Genomic DNA, 25,022 nt, shown 5'->3' with positions numbered 1-25,022 from the left:
CTCAGCACCACAACTCTTACTCCAAGTTTACAGTGAAGTGTTATCTGCAGTGACAAATATGCCGAAAGGAAAACATAACCAGCCTAGATAGTATCTTTGCTTTACAAAGGCTGCTTGTGATGCCTGTGCTTTGACTCAAAACTCCCCGCGCATTGGCTTTTTAATCATGAGATCCCTTTTTCAGCACAGCTTCGCAAGTAACAACTGCACCACAATGAGCCAGCTTCATAGATATGGGAATGTTTAGATTTCCCTGCCAGTGACTAAAGGCCTTTAGCTTTCACTAGCCAGTCCCAGCTCGCATTGTTGTTGCCTGTTGATTTGTCTTCTCTCATTATTCCTTGACATGCAGCTCTCCACCCACGCCCACACTAACAACCCTCACACAAAGCGCATTGAGGTATTAACCAGGTTACAAGTTCAATGGAAAATTACACTAAGATTGTGCTGTGTGGCAATATAAAGGGATGGTATTCACTCTCCCAAAGAGCCTGTTAAAAACACAGCTGGGTTGGGGGTTTTTTTGGTTTTTTTTTCTTTTTAAGCATCCTAACAAAAACAATTTTTAGAAGTCAGGAATGTATATTTGTGTGTATATGCGTCTATACCTACTTTATATATAATTACAAAAGATAGACACGGGCGTGCATCGTGTCTCCACCACTGACTGGCACGATGCAAACTCCCCGCTGGAAATTCTGCTGGATTCTGGAGTTCATTTAGAGCAGCCCCAGAAACCCGAGCTAAATAAACAACCTCCTCCTGCTCTCAGCTGCAATTAGATACGTGAACCTATCTTCTTTTTGTTAGCCCAAATTACAGGCTGGTGGAAGGGATGAAAGTCTGTAAAAACGTTTCTTAAGAATCCCTCCTTATTGAAAACTGAAAATAAATGCAAAATAAAACTTAATGAGATTAACCTAACACAGTAACAAAATTTGCAACACCACACTATAAGGTTAAAAAGAAAATAGTATAATAAAGGAAATACAAAGGCTTTGGCATGGTTTTTACAATCAACAATGGTTAATTTTGATATGTAGTTGTGAACAACTTCAAAACACTTAAGTTTAAAACTCTTGCAAGCACTTTTAATTGATTAGGAATGAATTCTAGATGCACAAAAATGATTGGACTGTGAACAGTAGTACAACTATATCTAAGAACAATTAACTCTTGCCGACCAAAAAGAAACGTATGATGCATGAAAATGTGTATAAAACATCTATAGAATATTCTTGTCAAATATAAATGAAATTAACTTTATTATAGAAATCATTCTGGGAGATTTCTAGGGAAGACAAATACTTACATTTCGACATAAAACAAATTGGATTATATCGAAGACACAATCTACCTTTTATCTATCAAACTCTTTTCTTCATCGAAGTTCTCTCTTAACCCCTGTTTGCACATAGCTTCAGCCGTTAACAACCTTTGGAAATACCAACAGATATTTTTCTTACATAAATCTAGTGCGTATTGTTCCAGGTTTAATTATATGCAATGGAATGATACAAACTTGGAACATCAATCCATAATCTATGAACAGATTGGTAGAAGTATTCGATATATCTTGATAAAACTCTTAAATTCGTGGCAAAGCTTGTTGATCATGGCTTCTTTTTTTTTTTCTTTTCTTTTTTTTTTTTTAAAACAACTTCATGACCAACACAGATCAAACATCCATCCAGTCTACATTGTTCTTTTTTTTTTTTTTTCATTATAACATACAAATGCCCATTTACAAATAATACACCAAAATGAATAAAAGTTTGGATACCAAAATGAAGATTTGTTCCAACTGATATAATGCCTTCAGTGTACAAAGGTCCATATGAAAGTCTTTTCCATGTGTTACAGCATAGGGCACAGTTGCAGTACAGAAGTACTCTGAGAGCCATTCTTCCTTTATAAAATACTGCTGAACATCCAACTGTTGTCCATATAGTCATTTATGGAATTAACACATGTTTTACTGTAATCTTGGCCAGTATTGAGACATATCGGGTTCACTGCCAGGAACTTGAACTGGAACTGACACTCCAGGGGAAATGAGACCTGAAAATTGAGGGTGAAAATGGATATTTTAGTATTTCTATACATAGCACAATTACAGTTTCACAGGTTTGTGCTTGTATTCAAGTAAGTATTAACTCTTGCTATCTACCAGCCTGCAGAATCAGGTGGGGAGGGGGGTGTATATTTTTAAAACCTATGCACATCTCACTGATTTGTTGTTATAAATAAACTGTCACGCTTTGAGATAAATGCCAGAGCCTCGGCTTATGTGTATCAGTTGGGAATTCGGACCAAAATACACTGAACATCACTATTCTTTTAAAAATGTGTCTGTCTTGCGCCTGCTTATGCTGACACCCTTTTTTACCCTGTTTTGCCTTCTTATGCACAGGTTAATATTTCTACAGGCTACCTGCCTTTTTCATAACTTCAGATCTTAGCAAAAAATAGCCTCTGACACAGACATGGTAAAAATGTGCCCAGTCCTGCAAACACTTTCACGTAAACTTAACTTCACAGGTGTGAGTATCTCCACTGAAATTTAACGGTGAAATAAATGCTGCTTTAGAAATTAATTACACAGGGAGGATTTTGCAGGATGGGGGCCTCACTAAAGAGCTTTCCACTGTACCACAGTTCAAACGCCACCTCCGTTAATCAGCTGTCTTTAATCTACCCCTCCAGCAGCAGCTTAAATATCAGACTTTCTGCTCAAGCCCACAAGGTTATACATTTTCACCTTCTGCCCATTTCAGCAGCTACTAAACCCGACGGAAAGACCTCTCCCAGCAATGGGGAGAGAGTTCTCCCAGGGAATACATGTGAAAAACCTGATGGCTGGAGCAAGGAAGCCATGCCAGCAGAAAGGCAGGGGGTCAGGGGCCACTCACCTGTGGAAGTGGTGCCAGAGGTGCCCATCGGCTGGCTGTTCATGTGTGTCTGCATGTGAGGAGGGGTGTATGTATCATAGCTCCGTCCATTCACTGATGGACTGGTGGGCAGCATGCAAGAGTAGGAGGAGGTCTGGCTGGGTACCGGGGGCTATTGGAGCAAAGGACAAAACAGTGTTAAGTATCAGCCAAGGTAAACACAGCGTTACACTCTTCTGGATGGAGGTGACAGCCCTCAAAACTGGCGCGCACAGGCAAAAACAAGCTTCAGTTTCAGATTCGGGGACCTGGATGTAAAGCCCTATTTAGGAGCTCAACCAAGCAGCCTCTTCCCAGAGGTTTTTAGTCTACAGAAACAACATGGACAGTCAGCGGCATGTTTTCAGACACGCTTGGCTAGCAGATCCCTACATCTAGATGATAACAAAGGTGATACATACCTAAGCCAAGGAACCAAAGCCTGAGTGCTGCCCTTGTTTGTACTTTTTTAGAAGAAGGATGTCTCATGCCATTTGCAGCCAGAGACAGGGCTGATAGCTGATGTCGCTTTTGGTGGTGTAACTAAAAACTATTAGGGGTGTAACTAAAAATTACTCCCCTGGGGCACATGGGCTTGTTCTGCATCTGCAAGCACGTTGCACATACGCAGAGATGACGTGTGGGGGTTGATCCCCCATCAGCCACAGTCACCCCAAACCCATTCCAGCAGCATCCCAGGAGACCAGACATCTCCATTTACCTAAACACCAACCCCTAAACCCCCACCTGCCAAGGAGAGAGCAGCTGAGGGCAGGGGGTGAAGGATGGCACAGTGCCAGAGGGGGACCAAGCAGGGGCATCTCCCACTCCAGGGTGCAGCCCCAACACGGGGAGGCAGCGGGGGCAGGTAGCAGGATGAATAATTCCCGCGCCAAGCACACGAGACTCAACACGTCTGAACATATTTCCTCCGTCGGCACATCCCCGACACGCACAGTCTCTGAAAATCCTGACAGCCTCGCTCACTAAGCACACACGCTGTGCTCTGGGAGACCCAGCAACGCACCAACGCATCCGCAGGGAGACGCCGACAGTTCGGCTGCCAAATCTCCTGCTCCAACATCGCGTGGCCATCACACCGTGGTGGCCACGTAGGCAAGGCTTTCCAGCACAGCTCACGCGTGCCAGGTCCCTGCCCGGGTGCCCGGCGGTGAATCAGGGGCCTCCTGCTTTCCCAAGGGTCCCCTCCCATATCAGCCTTTTGATCTTTTGTCATGAGCTCTCAGCTCGCTGCCGGGAACGGCGCCACCGGCCTCCAACGTCACGAAATAGCAACCTAGCCAACGTCATTTCTTTCCGCAGACTTGCGAGACTCTAACTTTATTTGGTTAATTTTGGTTCAGCAATTAGTAACATAGTAATTGCCGCAGCGAAGGAGTCAGGCTCTCTAATCTGCTCGCCTGTCTCCAGCAGTGGTCAATGCTGTGTGCCTCAGACAAAGCTGTAAAACTCCCGTAATTGGCCAGCACCTTCCTAGGCCAACCCCACCATTAAAAAAGGAGGAATTTTGCATCTGAAAGGTCTATAGAAACAGACCCCAAAGGAATAGATTTCTTCCTAACCCAGCTGGTGATCAGCTAATGCTTTCAGGCATGAGGATTGACAGCTCTTGCAATTCTGGCTTAGCTGGCATAACCACTGATGCTAATCACATCCTTCCCTCTCTCAGGTGTTCCTAATGTGCCGCCGCCACAGTACCTACGCCGAGAAGGTCGGATCCCTCCAGCAGCTTATTCAGGCAGCAATTTCCACAATACTGCACCAGTGAGTTCCATAGGTTAACTGCGGGTTTTGTTTGGGGTTTTTTGTTTTATTTTGTTTTGGTTTTCCCCAAAAAGGGTTTTTTCATCCCACATTTGTTGCCTTGTAAATCTGAGGACCTTTCTCTTTTAAAATTCAGGAAAAGCACTTGCTGAGCACCTTACAGTGCCCTTTCTCTTGTGACCCTCCCCAGTAGGGCGTATTTTCAGATGCTGGGGAAGCCTATGGTGCTGGTTTCCCTGCAGCATGGTTTGGGTCCATAGCCCCCCATCCTGCAGAGGTAGGGCCCCCACCCACCCCCGGGGCCTCCGAGTCCCAAGGGAGTGTTGTGCCGCGGCGGCAGCACCAGACTTACTTGCATAGGCAGGTTGTTGGCCATGGTGAAGCTAGGCATGGGCGGCAGCGCGCTGTACGTGTTTGTGAGCGCCGTGTCCGTTCTGCCCAACATGGAACCTGATGTGAAAGAGGAAACTATAATAGAATAGACAAATAGATGAACGCGTTAGTTTAACCGCAATTACAATCGGTGATACAGTCTGAGAGTCTCGTTTTCCCAAGAGGCTCGAGGAACGTGAGCGGGTTGGGGGCATTACCGGGGGTGGTCGGTTGCGGGATCGGCTGGTAAACGCTTGTGCTGAAACTACTACTGATGGGAATGTGGCTGGGAGTGTTGCTGGCTTGTCTTCGCTGGTTCCTCAGCTTCTCTTCCCTTCTCCACTTGGCCCTTCTGTTAGAAAACCACACCTGAAAACAGCATTTGAGACACGTGAATGAGCTTACAAGGACCTCCCCCACGTAACTCAGGGCCATGCTGATGGAAAGCTGGCTTGCAGCGTAGCAAAGCAGCGTGCGCAAGCAAACCCCAGCTGCAGTTATTTTCCTGAAGGGGGATATGGACAAATACCCAGTCATAAACTGGGGGAGGGGGAGATGGACAAATACCCAGTCATAAACAGGGGCTGCCCTGTGCTTTGAGAAGCCAGGAATAACAAAATTAGAATAGTAAGAGTAAAAATAACAATAGTCGTAATTGCACAGCAACTCAGTACCTGTATCCTCGCTTCAGGCAGGTCTATTTTAGCAGCTAGTCTCTCCCTTGCAAACACATCGGGATAGTGAGTCCTCTCAAATTCTGCAGAAGGAAGTATTGTCATGTTAGTTGCGAAGAGTTAATGTGGCTGACTGTAGAGTCAGAGTCATTCCTGCACTGCCTGTGCTCTAAATGCTCTTCAGAAACATCACTGTAAAGGCAAAACTGAGCTTTCTCTGTGTGTGTGTGTGCGTTAGGAAGAAGGACGCCTTGCCTGTGGGGGAATATTGCTAAGGGGATAGGCAGGCTTGGGTGCAGCGCTGCATCTCTCAAGGAGCAGTGAGGACTTCTGCCTCTGCTGAGGGGGTCCCCAAGGCAGCTCTGACCCTGTCACCAAGAAGTGAAATGGCACGTCGCTAAATAACAGTGGAAAATAAGAACAAAGATCCGCAGTGGGTCAGAGGCGAGGTGCGCCCAGGCCGGTCAGGGAAAAGGGCACCTGCTCCCAGCCCCGGGCAGCGGCAGCGCTGGGGACGGGCAGCAGGAGTGGGGGCAGGCACGGAGAGCTGCTGCCAGCCCCAGCTGCCTGCCCTCGCCTTCCCGGCATACGGCAACGCGGCCCGGCCGGGGACGCGGCTCAGTCAGCGGAAGGAGATTTATCCCCCATGAGAGGAGCCCGGGGTGCAACACCCATGTTTCAGTATGAGCTGTGCCCTGGGTACCTTCCCCTTAAAAACCTTGTAACAGCTATTCAGTGCATATCGCAGCTGTTGGTGAATATTTGGGGCTCAATGAATGAAAGAGCACAGAGGGAGCCACGGACTTAAAATATATACAGATACATATAAGGCCCGTGAACGCCATGCTGCCACTCAGCTCTTCCTATAGCCAGGGCACATTTTGCTTTTCTCTCCTGCTTCAGCCACAGGAAAATGCCACTCACCTTTCTCAAGGGCTTCGATTTGCTCTTGGGTAAAGGATGTTCTATTTCTCTGCAGCTTTCTCTTCAGCTGGAGTCTCATTTGGGCCTCGTCTGAATCTTCTCCGTTAGAGCTGATGGAGTTAGTGTTTTCCCCTCCTCCCTCCTGTTGCGGACAGCCATCTGCAGAACCGAGAGTCGGAAAGTGAAACGCAGGTACCCTTGTTTTAAGATGCCTATCAGAGAAATAACGCGATTGGAAACAAGTTCGGCCATGTTTGCTGACACCCTCCCTGACAAATGGCTCAGGTATCAAAGCAACATTGCGCCAACGACCCGGGCGCCACGGAAACATTTCAGTTTCCAGCATTATCCTAAACGTTGGAGATGAGGAATTACGATCGCCTGGTCTTAATTTCATTTTGTTTTTCCTCTGAAATAAAACATGCATAAAAATACTCTCCCCTGAAAGTGATTCTTTCCCCAAATCGCTGCTGAATGCCATGGCAGTCTCCTCTGTCTGCTGCATTTATTTACCTATTGCTATATTTAAAGTAGTGATGTTCAGTATTTCAGATTATCTATAATCAGTAATTCCTATCTAATCAATTAGATGTTGATAGGTTTGCAGAAAATGCTATTAAGAAACCAAACCAAGCTTGTAATCTTTTTTAAAAAATATTTATCCAGTTTTTATTTGAATTCTGCACAGTCAATTTCATTTTAAAGGTTGTGAATTTAGAAGTGCCTGCATTGTTCTGCAGTTTTATTCAACTATTGTATGAGTGTGCATTGCCTTGACACCTATTACTGAGCACAGCTGTAATTATATCATCACCAAGAACAGGCTATAATTGCTGAAAATGGAATTTTATATTTAGATAAAAGGACTGTCCATTCTTTGTAATGTGTTGCACCAGAGAAAAGTAAGATTTCTTTTAAAATTTTAACATGTAATTTTAAAAGAAATGGTAGCGAGTTCACTAACTAGCTAAATACGCTATTCTGCAGCTGAACATTTGGCATATCATTTAAGCGGTACATTTTTAATTAGGGTATTTCCACCACTTTTAATGCGATTTCTATCATTAAACAGGGGGAAAGTTTCATTGTGCTCTCCTTTCGGGCGGTCGCAAGGATGCGTCCCGTGTCCGGCCGGCTTTGCGGGGCTCTGCGGGCACCCCTGGGTGAGAGAAACGGACGTTTCTGTCGAGGCAGAGAAGTCGTTGTCCCTAAATTAGCTCTCCCTCTCCTTTCAAAGCATATTTTTTCGAGGCGTTTTGATGTCGCATAAAGGAGAAGACGGGATGAGGGACGCATGGGCTACTTATGCTAATTCCCTTGAAAAGTTACGCCAAAAATAAATAGCGACACTCCCGCTACATCCTTTAAATATTGTGGGAAATCAACTTTAAAGTAATATCATTTATAATCGGCGAACAATGGCCCCGGCCTTCAAAGCTCGGGGGGAATTGTGACAGGATCTGGTGGGACCCTTTCAACCACTTTGAAATGTTTTAAAACCCGAACTTTCTCCCCCATTTAAACACAGGGATTCAGCGGCCGTGGTCACCATATGGGCGGCCGCAGCCCCATTGAGGCGGCCGGCGGCGGGTGAATAGCCGGGGGGGGGAGCTGCCTTTCAGGGCACACAAAGCGCCCGGCCCGGGAGCGCCGCCGCGCCGGGGCAGCCGCCGGGCCGAGCGCTGGTGGCAGCGCCGGGGGCCGCGCCCGCCCGCCGCGGGGGCCGCGCCTAACCTCCGCCACCGCGCTCATCCATCACTGTCCGCACCGGCCGGACCGCCGCGGACCGGGGGGGGAGCGGGGGGAGCCGCCCAAAGGCGGCGAGGATGGACGGCTGCCCGCCTCCCCCCACACCCCTCCCCGCGCCGTCGGGGCCGCGCAGCGCTCCCCGCCCGCACCGGGCAGCGGGGGCACCCGCGGGGCCTCCCGCCCCGAGCGGGGCCACCCCAACCGGGCGCTCCCTTGGCACGCACACACCCCTTATTTCTAAACTTTTGAAGCCACGTTTTTCCGTCTCGGGGCGCTCCCCATCTGCCCCAAACCTCTGAGCCAGCTAAAAGTTTCACCTAAACTCGCTTATGATTATTTACAAGCCCCGCGCCGGACAATTAAGATATCTTCTTTTTAGAAGTGCTCCCCCCCCCCTTTTTTTTTTTTTTCTAAAAAAAAAAAAAAAAAAAAAAAAGCCCCTAAAAGGAGCGATCTCAATAGGGTTGTTCCACCTTCCAGACCTAATCCGTAAGAAAGCGAGTGAATGTCCGTCCCTATTATCCTATAGCCAGACCATCTGACGCTGGGTATAGGATTTGTTTCCTGGAAAAAAAAAAAAAAAAAGGACGCTGGGAAATAAAATCATTCCTTAGTTTCTTAGTGTCTTAATCAGTGAGGCGGAAAACAAGCAAAAAAAGATAGCAAACCAATTGCGGCACCTCTCAGCTATAGAGCCGGGATCAAAACATTGTAGCATCTGTTGAAAGAGAAAGTGTCTAAATCCTATAGAAGGCTTTAGTCTTATAAGAGGGGGGGGGGGGGTGGTAAAAGATAAGAAACAGTGTCTCGGTGATCCCTAAAACCACTAAATCACTGGAGAATTTCTCCCGGATAGAGATGTCTCTTTTTGTTCTGTCAGCCCTCGTGTATCCATTATTTTATTCACTGCTGCATGGCGTTTATCAGATTGAGACCATATTTGTACCCCTCTGAGACCTAACCTCGCCTTATGCTTTTTGAGTAATGGACTCTTAAAATCCAGTAACATACCCCTGCAAGGGAAAAACATTAGAGGGAGCATGAATATTCCAGAGGAAATCCATTTTATTAATTTTAATTTTGTGATGCGGATGTTTTAAGTGCCTGCCTGCCCCTCGCCTCTCCTGTCCCCGCACACGCGCACCCCCGGCCCGAGCCAGCCCTGCCCCGACCCGCTCCGCGCCGCTCCGCGCCGCTCCGCACCGCTTTATTTCGGCGGCTATTTGGGAGAGGGCTCCCGCGGTCCTCCCGCCCCGGCACGCACCTGCCGGGGGTCCGCGCTCCCCCGCGGAAACTGCGCTCGTCCCCACACCACGGAGAGGGGTCCCCACAAGCCCCCAGCTGCCTCCACCGACACCCCCCCCTTTCAGACACGGGCCGCCTCCGCCGCAGCACTGGGGCGGCCAAGGGCCGCCTGGCCCCAGGTGCGCCCGCACCGCACCCGCGCACACCGCGCGGAGCTGGGCCCGGGAGCATCGCTCTGCGGCGGGGAGGGCAGGCAGGGGGGCGACCGAAATTTCTCCATTTAATGCCTTTTTAAAAAAAAAAATAAATCAAAGCGGCGGGAACGGAGGGCGCCCGGGCCGTTTGGAGCCGCACGGGCGGAAAATGCGCTCCCCTCCGCCGCGCATCGCTCCGCGGTTTGGTTGGTGGGTGCGGGGCAGAGAAGGAAGGACGGCCGGGACCCCCGCGGCCCGGCAGGGGCAGGGGCAGCCCCCGCCCGGCCCCGGGCGCCGCAGGTAGGGGCGAACCGGCGGGCGGCTACCGGTAGGAACCGTCCCGGCTCCGAGGGGGGACATCGGGCAAAACAAAATTTAAAAAAAAAAAACCAAACAACCCAACACCAAAAAACCACACCAAAACCCACCAAAGTGGGGGTGGGGGGAAGCGAGGGCTCCGCTCTATCTTTCTAGTGTCCTTCATAGATTGTTTTCTTCTCTTAAAACTGACATGTCTAATTGGCAAGCGGTGCCATATCGTGTCCAGAGGTCTCCTGTGGAACATTTCTACAGCTGTCTCCTTCAACTAGACGCTTATTCATGTCGCCTTAATGAGAAACAAAACGATCTCTAATGAGCAATTACATAGCGACAGAATTGTTCCCATAACAAATTCTTGCGTGTGACAGAAACATCCTTTGTACCAGATATTCCGCACACTGTTACCGATTTTTTTTTCCTTGCGGGGTGAAAACAAAAAGCAGGTTGTTGTATATAGACACCTCTTCTAAAGGAATGACCACAGCCAGGGAGAGAGCCGAGCCTCAACAGAGCCCGTATTCAAAAAGAAGCCATTAACCATCTTAAGTATGTAACGTAACATCCCATTATCCTTCATATTATCCCCTTGTCATTCCTACAACAAATACCTATTAATCTTCAGGATAAACAGTTTCCTATATTTACAAAGTTGTTTCGGGGCCATTGAGGAGGAACTATAATCAGCCCTACCGAGAGAGTTACCGATCTCCCCGGCCTCGGGGACCCCGGCGCGGGAAGGCGGCCGGGCGGGGAGCGGGAGCCCAAATTACCGGGCTGATGGCCGGGGTTAGGGCTCAGCCCCGGGCCCCGCAGCTCTGCGGACGCGGCTCCGCCGGCGGCTCCCGGGCTCCCCTGCCCGCCGCCGGTGGGGGCACCGGGGCTGGAAGCCCCCCCCCGGCCACCGGCCCCGCCGGCCATCTGCCCGCGGCCGCCCGGGGCGGGGCGGGACGGGACGGGGCGGGGGGACGACGACGACGCCCTCAGCCGCTGTCCCGAGGAAATCGCCCCCCGCCCTCAGCACGGCGGCCCGGGGGTCACCCGCGCCGGGGCTGCCTCCGCCGGGCCGGGCCGTCCCTTACCTTGGGCGGGCTGCCCGGGTACCGAGGTGCCGGGGTACCAGCCGGGCCGGGTGCCCCAGGTCCCCGTCTGCCCGTTCAGCATCCTTAGCTTGTCGTACATCCCGTCGGCACCCATCTGTTGCTTTTCGCTAGCCAGGTTGCGGAGGACTCTGTTTATCGACGACACCTGGAAGGCAAAGGACAGGAAAGGCAATGGTAGTGCGGTAGCGCGCTCCCCGCGAGCCACCCGCGCAAGCCCCGCGCCCCCTCCGCGCTGCGAGCGGCTCGACCTGGGTGCAAGTCAGGGGCTCCCCGGGAGGCGGCTCGGCCGCCCCGCACCGCCGTGTCCCAGCCACCCCGACTCGCTTACTGCTGGTGGTGGTGGTGCAAACAAACAAACAAACCGCGGGGCGGGGGGGGGGGGGGGGGGGGGGGGGAGAGCGAAAAAGAAAAAAAAAAAAAAAAGCCCCAAACCCAACCCTGCAAAACCAGAGCGATGGCTTCGACTGATGCTCGCATCCTGAGGCGCCAGGCGCAGGGGTGACCCGCATTTTTTTTTTTTTTTTCCCCTCCTTAAAGGCATTTGTCAGATTCTGTATGAAAAAATGCGTCTGACCCTGCCACATGCAAATGATGTGAACCTGCTATCCTCTCATCTGGTATCAAAACAAAGGAAGCAGAGGCTCGCTATGGCTACCCAGCATTGTACACAGCACACAGGAAGGTTTTTTTCATGAACTTACACTGGGTATATTATCGTTGGTACAGACCCCCTCTGATAGTAATCTGTCTCGAATCTCCCACGCAAAGATGGAGGGGCACTCTCGTTTATACTGCGCTATTTTGCTTACAACTTCTGGAGTCGCTACTCTCGGTTTACTACCTCCGATTGCCCTGGGTCTGATGGAGCCAGTTTCGTAATACCTGCCCAAAATTTTACTCACACATCCATTCGACACCTGGATAGGGAAGCGGACAGAAAATCACATTATTAATAATTTCAAGACAAAAATAAAATTGTTTAAGTATGCATTAAACAATGACAAGCTTACGTTTTGATTGTCCAGCACTTGGACTTTTGCATCTGCATGGGTCTATAACACAAAAATATACCTTAAATGGTATGAGAACTTACTTAGAGAGTCTTTTTTTTTTCTTTTTTGTTTAAAAAAAAAAAAATTACATTCGTGGCCCTACCCTCTACAAAAGTGATACTTTAAAAACATTTGGAAGAAAAAAAAAATCTGGTCAAAACGTAATTCCTTTAGTATCAATGTTAAAATACACCTTAAATGCGAACAATAGCTAAGCCAGACTAGTCTCCATCGTCCTCGCTGCTCTTAGACAGAGTACTTGTGGGGGACAGGGTGAGTGAGGGGTTATCAAGAGCTACATTTACAAAGTACCCCTGAGCTGCGCCAAATCGCGTTAGTGTCCGTAAAGACAGATTCCGGGCTAAAACAGCGTGGCTTTGAGGGGGTTTCTTTTTTTTTTTTTTTTTCCCTTTTATTTTTTTAATGCTTTTTGGAAGAAGAAAAAAAAAAAAGCTAAAAAAAAAAAAAAAAGCAGTAAGCCACGCCAAATGCATACAGATCTCACAAAATCATAAGTAAATACGGGGGGAAGGGGGGGAAGGAGATGAAACTGAAATTATGCCGAGCCGTATAATTCAGTTTATTACAGCGAACTAACTGTAACGAGAGTGCGGGTTATCACCGGATGGAAATAAAGGGGAACGAAAAAAAAAAAAAAAAAAAAAAAATCGAAAAGATCTTTAAAGGTATATATATCTATATACACGCGTAGAAAGGTCTATTTGCGGCAACAATCAAGCAGATGGACCGTTTTATTAGGCTGGAAGGCGGGTGGTGGTGGCGGTGATGGTGGTGGGTGGGTGGGTGGGTGTGGGGGGGTCGGCAATTAGCGCCTTGGCGGCCAGCGGTGGACAAAGCGGCTCTGGAGCGGAGCGGAGCGGAGCGGTGGGAGGACGCGGGGCGCCGCCGCCTTCACCTGCAGGATCCGGGAGATGTCGCAGGGCCGGGCGCCGCTGTGAGCGAGTTCCACGATCTTCTGCCGCGTGGAGTCGGGCAGCGGCCTCCCGTTGACGAACACCCCGCCGAGCTGGTTCACGCCGCTGTGACCTGCGGGAAGCACAGCGCCCACCATAGCACCCTCCGCTCCCGCCGCCCCCCGCCCCGGCCACCCCGCCGAGCCGGCGAGCGCGCCGCGCCTCTCCGCGCCCCGCCGCGCAGCACCGCCGCGCCGCTCCGCCCGCCCCGGGGCGGCCGGTCCCAGCCCGGCCCCGGCGCCCTCCTCGCCCGCCGCTCCCCGGGAGCCACCGCGGCTCTGCAAGGCGCTCCCCGACTGCACAACGCGCGGCAGCGGCGAACCCCCAAACCCAGCCCAAAAGCCCAGAATATTCCGAGCTGGAGCGCCTTGGGTTGCTTCCTTGCTTCGCCTCTTTTTTTATTTTTTTTTTTCCCCCCTCTTTTTTTCTCCCCACCAAAAAACCAAAACCAAAACCCCCCAAACCCCAAGCCTGCCTGCATCCGCACAGCCGCAGCTCGCTTCGCCAAAAGCAGAGCGAGAGGCTGCCTCGCCGGTGCCCAACCTGAAGCTCCAGGCTTTGGAGGAAGTCTCCCTGGAGAAGCTCTGCTCTACGCGCTCTCCGCTCTCCTCTCTTTGGAGCCTCCTGATAAATTGACTCCAAGAGCCCAGGCTTCTTAGCAATAAATAAGCTCCAAATATAGAAGAGGGGGAAAATATGATGAGCCTCTCTGACATTTGTCTTTAAAATAAAACTAGCTGCACGTCAAGTTTGAGCTTAATTTCTGGAAATAGGCGGAAGTCGCCCCGGATCATGCATGGAAGGCTAATTGAAAAGATCAGTTGGAGCACTTGTGGCAGGCGTGTCACTTTATGACAGTACTCTGCTTTTGAAAATTGCATCGTCACGACAAATAGTAGCATGATAAAACGACCCTTTCTGTCCGCATTTGGATATCACTCAGACTAGATTGAACTCTACTCGCTCTCCCTCCGAGGGAGGCTGCGGTTGGAGGTAGCCGGGGGCTCTGCGCGGACACAACCGAGGGGGCGCGCTCCCCGCGCAATGGATTCAAAGTGACATCGGGGCTGGGGAATTTGCCGCCCCGGCCCAGCAGCGCGGCCGGCGTTGCGACCTGCGCATCCCACCGCGGGGAGAGGAGCCCCGCGTCCCTCCCCGCCTGCGCCCCGGCGGGCGGGCCGGCCCGGGGCGGCGGGGGGCGGCCGGGGGGCGCAGTCCCTCGGCGGCTCCCCCCCTTCCCCCCAGCCCTCGCGTGGGTGTCCCCCCCCTCCCGTCCCCGTCACGGCGTGCGGGGGAGCCCGTTTCAGGGAGGGACGCTCGCCGACATAAAAAATGGCAGCGGGGAAAGCAAAATCAAAGTTTCACTTAAAAGGTTAAGCCTTAATCATTATATAATTTCCCTGGAGAGCGGTGTAGATCTCGCCCAGTGGCAATGATTATGCGCCTTGTATTCTATTGCTAGTCATCTAATAGGAAAACATATGGTGTCAATTTGGATGCTCTGCACCATATACACCCAGGAGTTATTAACACAAAGCCTGAAGAGCCCGCCGCGACCTTTAAACAAAATAAAGGCTTCACCCGAATGATATCTTTTCTGCGTTTTGCAGTGGCGATCCCAAACGGCCGAGTGAAGGCATTTCCCCATTACCATAAACCCTCGGCACGCCACGGCCAAGGGCAGCCGCCGCCGGCCCTGCGAGACGCAGGTAATGCCCTCCCCGGGCTGCCGAGGCTCCGTTTTTTTCTCGGGATAAATGAAAATACATCGCACGGACACGCACGCAGCGGCCCCGCCAAGAAAAACAACAACAACCACAAAAACCCGACCCCAAACAAACACCGGCTCCACCCGAGGTTTTCCGAGAAATCCCCAACCCCTGGGGTTTTTTCCTGATGCTCCTCACACGGGGGGAACAATTTATGAAACGATCTAACGGGGGAATGATAAAGGGGTCCCGGAGATGCGCATCCGCGGCCAGGTCCCGGAGAAGCAGCCTGGTGGGAGCCGACCGCCCCGTGCGAGGGCCGCGCAACTCGGCCTGCGCTCCTCGGAGCCGCTACACGCGCAAGAAAAGCGCGATCCCCGCGCAGGAGCACCGCGGGGTTGCGCGGCCTCGCAAAATCGAGACGGGCCGTCGCGATTTTGCGAGGCCGAGCAACCCCGCGGCGCTACGGCGTGGAGCCCGCCCCGCGGAAGATCCGCGGCCCGATGAGATGGAGCCTGCTCCGGGCGGGCTAGGACCTCACCCCGGTCCCCCCGACCTCCGCGCAGCCCCTTCCGCCGGAGCGCAGAGAGGCCGCTTCTCGCCAGCCACCGCACCCGACCGCGGTTCCGTGCGCTTTCCCCTCTGAGAGGCGCGCAGGCCCGTTGGCGAGGTCTTAAACACCAGCAACGACAACAACCAAAAAAAAAGGGCCAAAAATTTAATAATCCACAAAAGGCACCAGGATCTGGAAGCAAACAAAACCAGGAGGTGGCGGGGAACTGCACCTAGCCCGGAGTGGCTTTTTCCTGCTCAACCCCCACTGCCGAGCAGGCAGGGACACCACGCCAGGGCCTTGGGCCACCAACCGGCCAAGCCTCGGTGGCCCGGGAGCCGTGACAGCGCTCCCGGCCGCTTCCACGCCGCCCGCGGCGGTACCCGCGCCCCGACGGGGCGGGCGGTGCTCCCGGCCGCGCAGGAGCCACCGCGCCCGGCGGAGCCGCCTCCCTCCCCCGCCCCGAAGCGAGCCCCCGGCCCCGGGCTGCCTGCCCGCTCCTGCGCGCCCGCGGCCGCCCGCGCCTGCCCTCCGCGGCCGCGAAGGGGCGCGGAGTCACTTACTGTTCTGCATGTTGGGCTGATAGAGCAGTATCCCACGGGGCTCGCCTATAGCAGTCTATCAGTGATAAAATAGGCATTAATCAGGGGAGGGAGTGCACACGGTTAAGCTGCAGAGAGGCTAATATCTCACAGGCTTACTTTGTTATCCCTTAGGCGTCTTCCCCCGATTAGGTTAAGGATTTGGGGGTTTTAATGCCTCAAGGCAAAAATGTACATATGTATCCCTAACACGCGAAAAAATTTAAGAAAAGCAACCCGCCAAGTGGTTTCTCGTTTTAATTGCATGCAGGTGGCGTATTGCCTCGTCGTTAGAGCCCTTCGCTGAGGTGGTGCATTAAGTGGAGCGACAACAATCACAAAGAGAGTCCGAAGTCATGTTTTTAAACTTGCCTGAAAGCGGGGTGGACTGTCCTCTCATACAATTTAGGGACTCGCACATCTGCGTGTCACTAGTTAAAGTCTTCCCTCTAGGACAAAGCAGAAGAAGTACATTAAGAGCGGCGCCGGGAAGGTGTGCCGGGCGGCAGGGCGCGGGCCGGGGGGCGCGGAGCGGCGCGGAGCGGGGCGGGCGGCGCTGCGCGGGGGCTGCGCGGGCACCGGCGGCGCGGGGGGGGTGGGGGGGCCCTCCGCCGACTGCCCTGCGTGCTGGGAGCGGGGCTCCATTTTTACCTCCGGGTATTTCCTCTAGGTTTGTTTTTTGTTTTGTTTTGTTTTATTTTTTTTTCCCCGCGGCACTAGCAACTTTTTCTCCCCCAAACTCCCCGTCTTGTGATTAACTTCTTTTTTGGTCTTTAGATCTTCCCCATTTTCACTGTACTGTGACACACGCTGTCTACCTCGCCTCACTGCTTTAAAAAGTAAGAACAGGAGGGGGTGAGAACTGTTAAACAAAGCCTACAGAAAGCGAACAATGGCCTCCATTCTGCTCCTCTACCCAAACCCCGAGTGCAGAAACCCAGGCTCCTTAACCGGCCGCGCAGCTTCCCAACTCAACGGACCAACAACCCTCCAACTTACAAAGAGCAGAGAAACAAGCCCCTTCTCCCTTCATTAGTGCCTGCCTTGACCCAGCGCCTGGACAGTCCCCAGCGCCTTTTTTTCTCTTCGCCCCCCCCCGCAACCCCCGCTCCCTCCCTCCCTCCTTCCCCTGCTCCCTCTCTCCTCCTCTCGCCACCTTCCCTCCCTCCTTTCCTCTCCCCCCCTCCCCGGGCCACTTATTTATTTATTTATGCGTCCCCATGTATTTATTTGAAATCGTCGCGGGTGAAAATGGAAAAGTAATTTCTCGTTATAAATATCTGGCGGTAATTGTGTTACTGGTGCGAGTTGTTAGGGGTTGTAAAAAGATACAACAGCTCAGTGGGGTGCTCAATTGGGGAGGGACAATTACAATAAAGAGCCCATTCAAGGGGGTTGCTAAAAAAAAGGAGGTAAAATAATGAAATAGTCGCAGCCTTCATTTTCTCGCCCTTTTTTTTCGCCTAAAAATACTCATTCTCTTTCTTTTGCGCCTATAATGAATATTAATTTTACTCTTCCTGCATATGATGGAGAATTCAAAGAGGCACGTTTCCCCATTCAGGACTAGCCATGGTATAATTTATTAAGTAGCTTTTAGTAATCTTAAATCCATAAAAATAAACATCAAACAAGTACTTTCTCGCAGCATGAAGACTTTAACTGGTAAATATTTACTGCTCTTTGGAGAGCTACCTGATTAGCAGCAGAGCAAGCTACACTGTACTTCAATGGAGACGTGGCGATATCTCCTTCAGCTGAACTGAACGTGAAGCCATCCCTTTAATACACCAAACACGTCTGCATAGACACACACCGAACGGGAAACCCACTTCTACAGACACAATTTCCTCACATATTTCACGCACAACTCATAACCGTGGGGCCTACGGGGTTAAAGAAGCCATCCAGAAAGCCACCATTAAACTTCCAGCCCTCAGCTCTGCCAGCACGGACCTCAGAGATGACAATGAGTGGATTTAAAAGAAAGGGGTGGGGTGGGGGGGGGTGGGGGGAAAAAAAAGGGGAAAAAATAAAAAAGCCACCAAACCAAACCAAACCCCAAACACGGCCGAAAGCGTTTTACAGTGGAGGGCCTGGGTAGCCAAGTGCAAAGCAAGGTAAGCGGCGGCGTGGGGCAGGGGAGCTGCGGCTCTGCAACTCTGCAACGCCTCCAGCAAGCGGCCCGGCACCCCGGCCCGCCGGAGCTGCCCCCCGCACCAACACGCTCGCCCCCCCGTCTCGCCTGCCCCGACCCGGACTCGGCGCTGCCCCGCGGGGACCGGCGGGCCCGCACCCGGCCGGCGGGACGCGCCCGGCTCCCGAGCGGGGCAGGCGGCGCGGCTCGCCGTGTCCGCGTAGGCCGGGCCTAATCTGCTAGTCGGTTTTTAATCTCGAAATCTGGATATAATCCGATGGCGGATAGCATTTTTTTTTTTTTTCTTCTCTCCGTAAACCGTAATTAGACGTTAAGATGACAAAGTTTCGCGTTCTCGGGGCAAATGAGAAAAAGATAAAAACGAATCGGTTTGCGATTAGGCGTTGGTAAAGGTCAGCAGCTATAAACATTTATTGTCAAGGGCCACTTTTATTATTTTATGTCCCTAAGATGGAGAAGATGCAGTCACTTTTCTTCTCTAGGACGCTATTCTTGTTTTCCAAAACAGCCTCTGCCAGGTACATTTAATCGTTCGAGAAAGTTTGTTTTTAAACTTTCCAGAAATTATTCCTGCTCTGCTCGTCCGTGTAACACCTCCGTGCAAAGCGTTACAAGGTTAAATTCAAATCCAGATTTCTTTTTTTCCAATTGCACTTGTGGGGGGAAAAAGAATCAAGTTTATTGTTGCGCTTCCTAGGAGCAATTTTTAATATTTTTTTTTTTTCCCACGGCGAAGACTTTACAACTTCTTTTAAAAAAAATAATAAAAGGGCTTTGCTGTAGTGGGGGATCGCAGGGCAGGGGGATCAAAGGGCGATTACGTGGCTCTTGCAGAAATAAGCGAGATTACTTTTTTAAAAAGAAAAAAAAAATTTTTAAGCGTATCGATTTAAAAAGACAGAAAACATATTCCCCAAACCGGGACCACGGCGCGCCCCAGTGCCGAGGAGGGACGGGGCGGCCGGCGGGGCCCGCGGTGCGGGCGGCTCCGCGCCCCCGGCGCTTCTCCCGCGCCGGAGCTGGGAAAGTTGCCGGCACTAGGGACAAGTTGGGAAGATCCCCGGGTGGCTGATTAGAGCTGACAGCCCTTCAGCTCCGCTCAGCTCCCCGCCTGTACCGCGCCTGGGAGCTGACTTGGCCTAGGATGTGCTTTATTATTTTTGTTGGTTGTTTTTTCGATTTTGTATTTTTTTCCTCTCCTCCGCGACTCTGCCGGCCGCTCGCTCCCTCCTTCTCCCCACGATCACGGGTGATCCTTCCCTAACCGAGACCGCGGGAACACAAAGCAGAACCCGCGGACGGGGCCGCCCCCGGGGCAACGAGGCGCCGCTTTCCTCCCTCCCTGTCTCCCTCCCTCCCTCTCTCCCTGTCTCCCTCCCTCTCTCCCTCCCTCCCACGCCGCGTGGCGTGGGGCCGGAGCCCGGGCCGGGCCGGGGCCGTGCGTGGCGCCTCGGGCAGCCGCCCAGGAGAGCAGCCACGGCCCCGACCCGACCGGGCTCCGGCCCCGCCGCCCCTACGAGCTGGGGTACCGGCAACATCGGCAACACAGACACCGGCGCTTGTGGTCTCCCTGCCCAGCAAAGGCTGCGTGGGAATTACTGCTGCTGGTGTTGGCATGGGCTTCCGAGTCAGATGCTTTAGCTTTTCCAGAGGACACGGGCTTATGTGAAAGGCAGAAAGTTTGTGAGCTCCTGGGCTGGAAAGTTCCCTGGGAAGCTCTCCGGAATGCAAATGGCAATATGAGAGAGAGAGAGAGAGAGCGAGAGCGAAAGAGAGGAGGAGGGAGCGAAAGCCCTGCCTAAATATTAAAATGCAAGGAGGGAGAAGTTGGGAGAAGAAATGAGCAGACTCACCTTTATGAGGCATCCTGTCTTGTTGTCAAAGCTCCTGTCAATAGTTTAAGAGCGCACTGATTTGAAATGATGGTGCTTTAAAAAGAGTTGCCAGCAAAATAGTTTTTCTCCACTGAAGCTGCTGGTTGTGTGATCTTGAATTCCTGGGAAGGAGACAGAGATTGACAATAAAATGGGCTGTCAGTGACTGGAGAGCGAGAGATAAAAGAGTGTGTGAGTGAAGTGGGGAGAGAGAGACAGAGCACACCTATGCTGATTGGTGATGGTTCAAGTGTATTAATGTATGTGTGCCTTGGTCTCTGCCTCGCCTCCACTGCTCTTCACTGGCCCATTAGCAAAGCCTGACCTCTGTCATCATCTTCCAGCAAAACACTTCCTCCCTGCGCCTTAACCAGAGCGGGAAATGCGGCTGAGCCGGGGCTGGCTTTTCAAACCCACTAATCACTCCGCAACATGCAAATGCTCCCCTCGCTCCCACACAAAATGTTGCTTTATGCAAAGCAACGCCAGCGCCTCCCCGCCGCCGATTGGCCGCCCGCCGCCCGGCACGGCTCCATTGGCCCGGCCGTTTGAATATGAATGTGCTGGGCCCGGCTCCCGGCCCCGCTCCCCGCTCCGCGCTCCGCGCTCCGGCTCCGCACCCGCCGCCCAGCCGGGCCGGGCCGGGCCTCCCCCCGCCGCCGAGCCGGGCACCGGCGCGTCCTCAGGTCGGGCTGGGGGAGGGAGGGAGGGAGGGGGGGGGAGAGGGGGGGGTGGGGGGGGTATGGGGGGTGGCGGGGGTGAGGGTTGGGGGGGGGGGGAAAGGTCAATTTGCATTTAAACAGTTCGCTCCCGTCCGACAATGGAGATAAGGGGAAAATAACATTCAAATGGTAAAGACATAAATATTTGGGAGACAGGCGCTTTGTCAGCGGTGAATCGGCCGGAGCCCCCCGAGGCCGGCAGCCCCCCCTGCCCGCTCCCAGCGCCGGGCGCGGGAGGCTCTGCCCGCCCGGGAAAGAGCAGAGCAAATACACCATTTACTTTGTGTATTGAGGGCTCTTGTGAAAGGCCCTGAAGAGTCCTTTACCAAACACTCACAAACTTCTCCCACGTGCCATTTGTTGACTAAGGGCTGCCGGGCTGGTGTGGGTTTTTTTGGGGGTTTGGGTTTTGTTGTTTTTTTGTTGCTTGCTTTTTTTTTTTTTTTTTTTTTTTTTAAGACATCACGGAGGAGCTGGAGACTGGGACGGGGAGCGGGGGGCGACCCGGAGGCTGCGGCTGGGGTGGGCAGCGGCCGGGCCCTGGGCAGTGCCGCCGCTTTGCCGCTTTGTGCCCGGTTGCTGGAGGGGCTTCCCTCCGCCCCCCCCCCCCCCCCCCGCCGTTTGCAGAGGGAGCCCCTTCACTGGCTGCCAGAAACTCAAGGGGGAAAGTAAGTAAATGACTTTGCTGCTCTGACCACACACCACAAGTACATTTGTTGAATGCCGGACTATTAAGACACACCTCAGTAAACTCTAAAGCAACCCCTCAGCGCATGCATTTAAGGTTACACTGGGAGCACCAGTCCGAGCTCAGGGTGTCCCAATCGGTTATGGCGAGTGGTCCGGGGGGAGGGGAGGGGAGGGGGGGGGGTCTGCACAGGGGGACAAAAAAAAAAAAAAAAAAAAAAAAAGCTTGGGGGAAAGAAAAGGAAGAAGGAGAAGAGACAGGAAAAAGAAATTCCAGGAGCCACCGCGGAAAGTGAAGAGTATGAACGCGCAAAGCATAAAATGAAGTCGTAGCCGCATACACTTGACTTCTCTTGACATGTGAAAAGTGCTAAAAGTCAAAGCTCATCAATAAAGTATCTTGAAATTGAATAAGAGCCCTGACAACCATTGCATTCTTAAATAAAGTACAATGAGGAGACAAACGACTCTGCCAAGGAGTTTGCATGTGAGTGAAAGGGCGCCTCAATGGGAGCGGGATAATGGGCTGCCCGGCCGTCATGCACTGTCATCCCGGTCCCGCCGAGAAGCTGCCACAGCTCCCTAATAGCACAAAATGGGCTCTTAAGAGACTGCTGCCTTCCCCTCCGCCGCTCCCTTCCCTTCCCTTCCCCCGAGGCCGGGGGGCCGCGACGGCCACCCCCGCCCGGCGCCCGGCGGAGAGGCCCCGGGAGGCCGGGGCTGAGGCGGGCAGCCTCTCCCCGGGCCTCCCTTAAAGCCGGGCCCGGGCCGAGCTGAGCCTTTCCCGGGAGGCTGCGGGAGGGGGGACCCGCCGGCCCGTCCTGCCCCGGCACCCGGCGGCCCCACCTGCAGCGGCGGGGGGCCGGGGGCCGCTCCTCGGCGCGGCTCTCGCCGCCTTGTCCAGGCCTAAGTCAACCTGAGGGGTTGGCTGGTTGGTTTTTTCCGCCCCCCCCATCCTCCCCCCCCCCTTTCCGAGTCATGTATATTATAGAAACGGAGCCGAATATCGCGATGGACGTGCGGGAGCATTTGGGTGTGATGGGATCTCTCCTGAAGGTAAGGCAGGGCAGGAGCGGGGGGGCCCGGCCGTGGGGCTGCGGGGCACCCCAAAGAGGACTCTGCCAAAACCAGGGGCTCGGGCAGGGCCCCCCTCCCCCGGCAGCCCCCTGTTCCCGGCTCTCGCCTCATCCCCTCCCCAAAACTTTCCAGAGTATCAGCTGCCGCTAAGTTAACCTGCCCGTGGCCAAACATCATTTCAGGGGCCCCGAGATCTTTCAGGAGCGACAAAAGAACCGAAACAAGGGCCAAAGTAAAGTACGAACCGATGTCCCGCTTGTGTCCCGCTCCGGGGCGAGTCCCGGTGAGCCGTCCCCCGCAGGAGCCTGGTTGCCCTCCTAGTTGCCGGTGGCCGCGGCCGGGCGTCCCGCCGCACGCATCCTGCAGGCGAGAGAAAGAGGCTGCGATTTGTAAATTCGCACAAATCTCGGAGTCTCCAAAGGGATTTTAAAAGCTGGGGTCTAGTCCTTTTCCTGGAGTGAAGGCAGTCGTGTCCGTGGGTTTTGATTTGTTGTGGTTTTTGGTTTTGTTTTTTTTTTCTCTTGCCTTTTTTTTTTTTTTCCCTGTTGCACTCCCTCTCTAGCAAATGAGCGATTTTTTTTTTTTTTTTTTTTACTCTCGTCCACGGGGCTTTAAAGGGGGAAAAAAAGAAAAACCACTTTGTCCGAAATCGCAGGCAAATATCATTTTTACAAGCTCTCAATTAGCCATTCCTTGGATTAGCACCTTCTTACGCCTCCTCGCCAGAATAAAGCAGCCGTAATCTTGTTGCTATTTTCCCCTCGGGCGCAGCGGGCTTTGTGTTCCCTCCCCCCCAAAAAAACTTTTAACGCCCCCCCAGCCGAAAAAAAAAAAATACCCGTGCAGGGAGGGGAGGGGAGGGCAGGGCAGGGGAGGGCGGGCAGGGGTGAAGCCGGTGACGTCACGGGGGGGGGCGCCGGTGGAGCGGGAGCCCCGAGCGAAAGTTGAGAGGAAGAAAGAGCAGCGGGGCGGGCCGCCGGGGCCGCGCGTGTCTGTCTGCGCGCGTGGGTGCGCGCGTGTGCGCGCAGCGGCGCGGTGCGGTGCCGCCCGCCCCGTCGCGTCTCGCGGAGCCGGGTCTGTCCCGACGCGGAGCTCCGCGGGGTCCGGTCGGGTTCCGCGCCGCCATTTTACCTCCGCCCGCGGCGGAGGCGGGCGCGGAGGGGCTGCGCGGGACCGGGACCAGACCGGGCCCCCCCCGCCGCCTCCGGCCCGGCCCCGGTACCCCTCGCCCGTCTCCCGGAGTTGCGGGCAGCCGCCCGGCCCCGGCCTCCGCGCCCTCCCCGGCGCCCCTCGCCCCCAGCCCCGGTGCCCGACCGGGGGAAACGGGGCTTGCCGGGGCCGCCGTGCCCGGATACCTCCGAAGGAAATGCTTGCTTTTCTTTTTCTTTTTCCCTTTTTTCACCTAGCAGCTTTCCAGCCGCCGCTCGCCCTTCCGAGAAGGCTGCCGCCCTCCCCGCCCGGCCGGCCTGTTTTGCCTTTTCCTTATCTTTTTTTTTTTTTTCTGTTTGGTGGTTGGGTTTTTTTGTTTTGGGTTTGTTAGGGTTTTTTGGTGGTTTTTGTTTTTTGGTTTTGGGGGTTTTGTTTTTTTTTTTTTTTTAAAAAAAGTGATTTTTCGACTTTTAGAAATGCTCCTCTCGCCTTTTTAATTCGTCGAGAGGAGAAGCACTGCTGTGAGGTGCTTGGTGTTACCCTTTCCCCAAAGCCCTGCCCTCCTGCCAGCGCAGACCGCCCCCCCTTCCGCGGGCGAGGGCTGCGCCGGCGGCACCCGCACCCGCACCCGCTGCGCCGTGGGACCCCGCGGCCCCGGCCGTGGCTCTCGGCATGGACTTAGACACCCTTTGAAGATTTCTACTTTAAAATCCGCATGGGATTATTGTAACTAGCATTTTTTTTGCATCTGTTTTTTCTCTCTCTTCCCCCCCCCTCCCTTTTTTTAACTATTCCAAACAAAAAGGAAAAAAAAATGGGCATAATAAAAAAGGGTTTTTTAAAAAAGGTAAGTAACTATTATATATGACAAGGGGCTTTTTTTGTTTGTTTTTCCTAATTAAAATAATTTTCACTTTTTTTACATGATCTCTTGCCTGGGTACTGATTTGTATTAAACAGCAGCGTTTGCTTCCCTTTCGTATTTTGTTAGGTGTTGAAAGCAGAAAGTGCTGAGTTAGAGACTCCAGTATCGTCTCGTTGTATTAATATCTGGGCTGCAAACTACCTTTTTTAATACCCAGAAAAATGCTTAAAGTCCTCTTGTCCAGTTCGGTCTAAAACTGAAGAGATACACAAATCCTGACGTCTTAGACTACAATGCTTTTGCCTTCAGGACACTTAATGCCTATTT

At 52.9% G+C, this 25,022-nt stretch overlaps 1 protein-coding gene across 11 annotated transcripts in view; it reads right to left on the bottom strand.

Moving 5' to 3' along the window:
- Window positions 1–1,693: 1,693 nt before the first annotated feature.
- The window catches only part of PAX6 (paired box 6), a 25,672-nt gene continuing 2,343 nt past the window's right edge, over window positions 1,694–25,022 (bottom strand). Inside the window, exons 2-15 of one of the 11 annotated variants that reach the window (XM_074918686.1) lie at window positions 22,927–23,041; window positions 20,175–20,317; window positions 16,536–16,612; window positions 16,146–16,200; window positions 13,263–13,393; window positions 12,305–12,346; window positions 11,996–12,211; window positions 11,274–11,439; window positions 6,686–6,844; window positions 5,762–5,844; window positions 5,306–5,456; window positions 5,068–5,183; window positions 2,913–3,063; window positions 1,694–2,061 (exon numbers count right to left, since the gene is read on the bottom strand). In XM_074918686.1, coding sequence (XP_074774787.1) covers window positions 1,976–2,061; window positions 2,913–3,063; window positions 5,068–5,183; window positions 5,306–5,456; window positions 5,762–5,844; window positions 6,686–6,844; window positions 11,274–11,439; window positions 11,996–12,211; window positions 12,305–12,346; window positions 13,263–13,393; window positions 16,146–16,155 — 1,311 coding nt within the window. In that variant the 5' untranslated portion in view covers window positions 16,156–16,200; window positions 16,536–16,612; window positions 20,175–20,317; window positions 22,927–23,041 and the 3' untranslated portion in view covers window positions 1,694–1,975. Of the gene's footprint in view, window positions 2,062–2,912; window positions 3,064–5,067; window positions 5,184–5,305; window positions 5,457–5,761; window positions 5,845–6,685; window positions 6,845–11,273; window positions 11,440–11,995; window positions 12,212–12,304; window positions 12,347–13,262; window positions 13,394–13,795; window positions 14,472–16,145; window positions 16,201–16,535; window positions 16,613–20,174; window positions 20,318–22,926; window positions 23,042–25,022 lie in introns of those variants that run through there. The other 10 variants (XM_074918687.1, XM_074918690.1, XM_074918692.1 and 7 more) reach the window with 10 other exon arrangements.

The sequence above is a fragment of the Athene noctua genome, chromosome 14 (genome assembly GCF_965140245.1).
Source record: "Athene noctua chromosome 14, bAthNoc1.hap1.1, whole genome shotgun sequence".
Lineage (NCBI taxonomy): Eukaryota > Metazoa > Chordata > Aves > Strigiformes > Strigidae > Athene > Athene noctua.
Note: the sequence above shows the minus strand (reverse complement) of the source record. Positions and strands in the feature narration are given on the sequence as shown.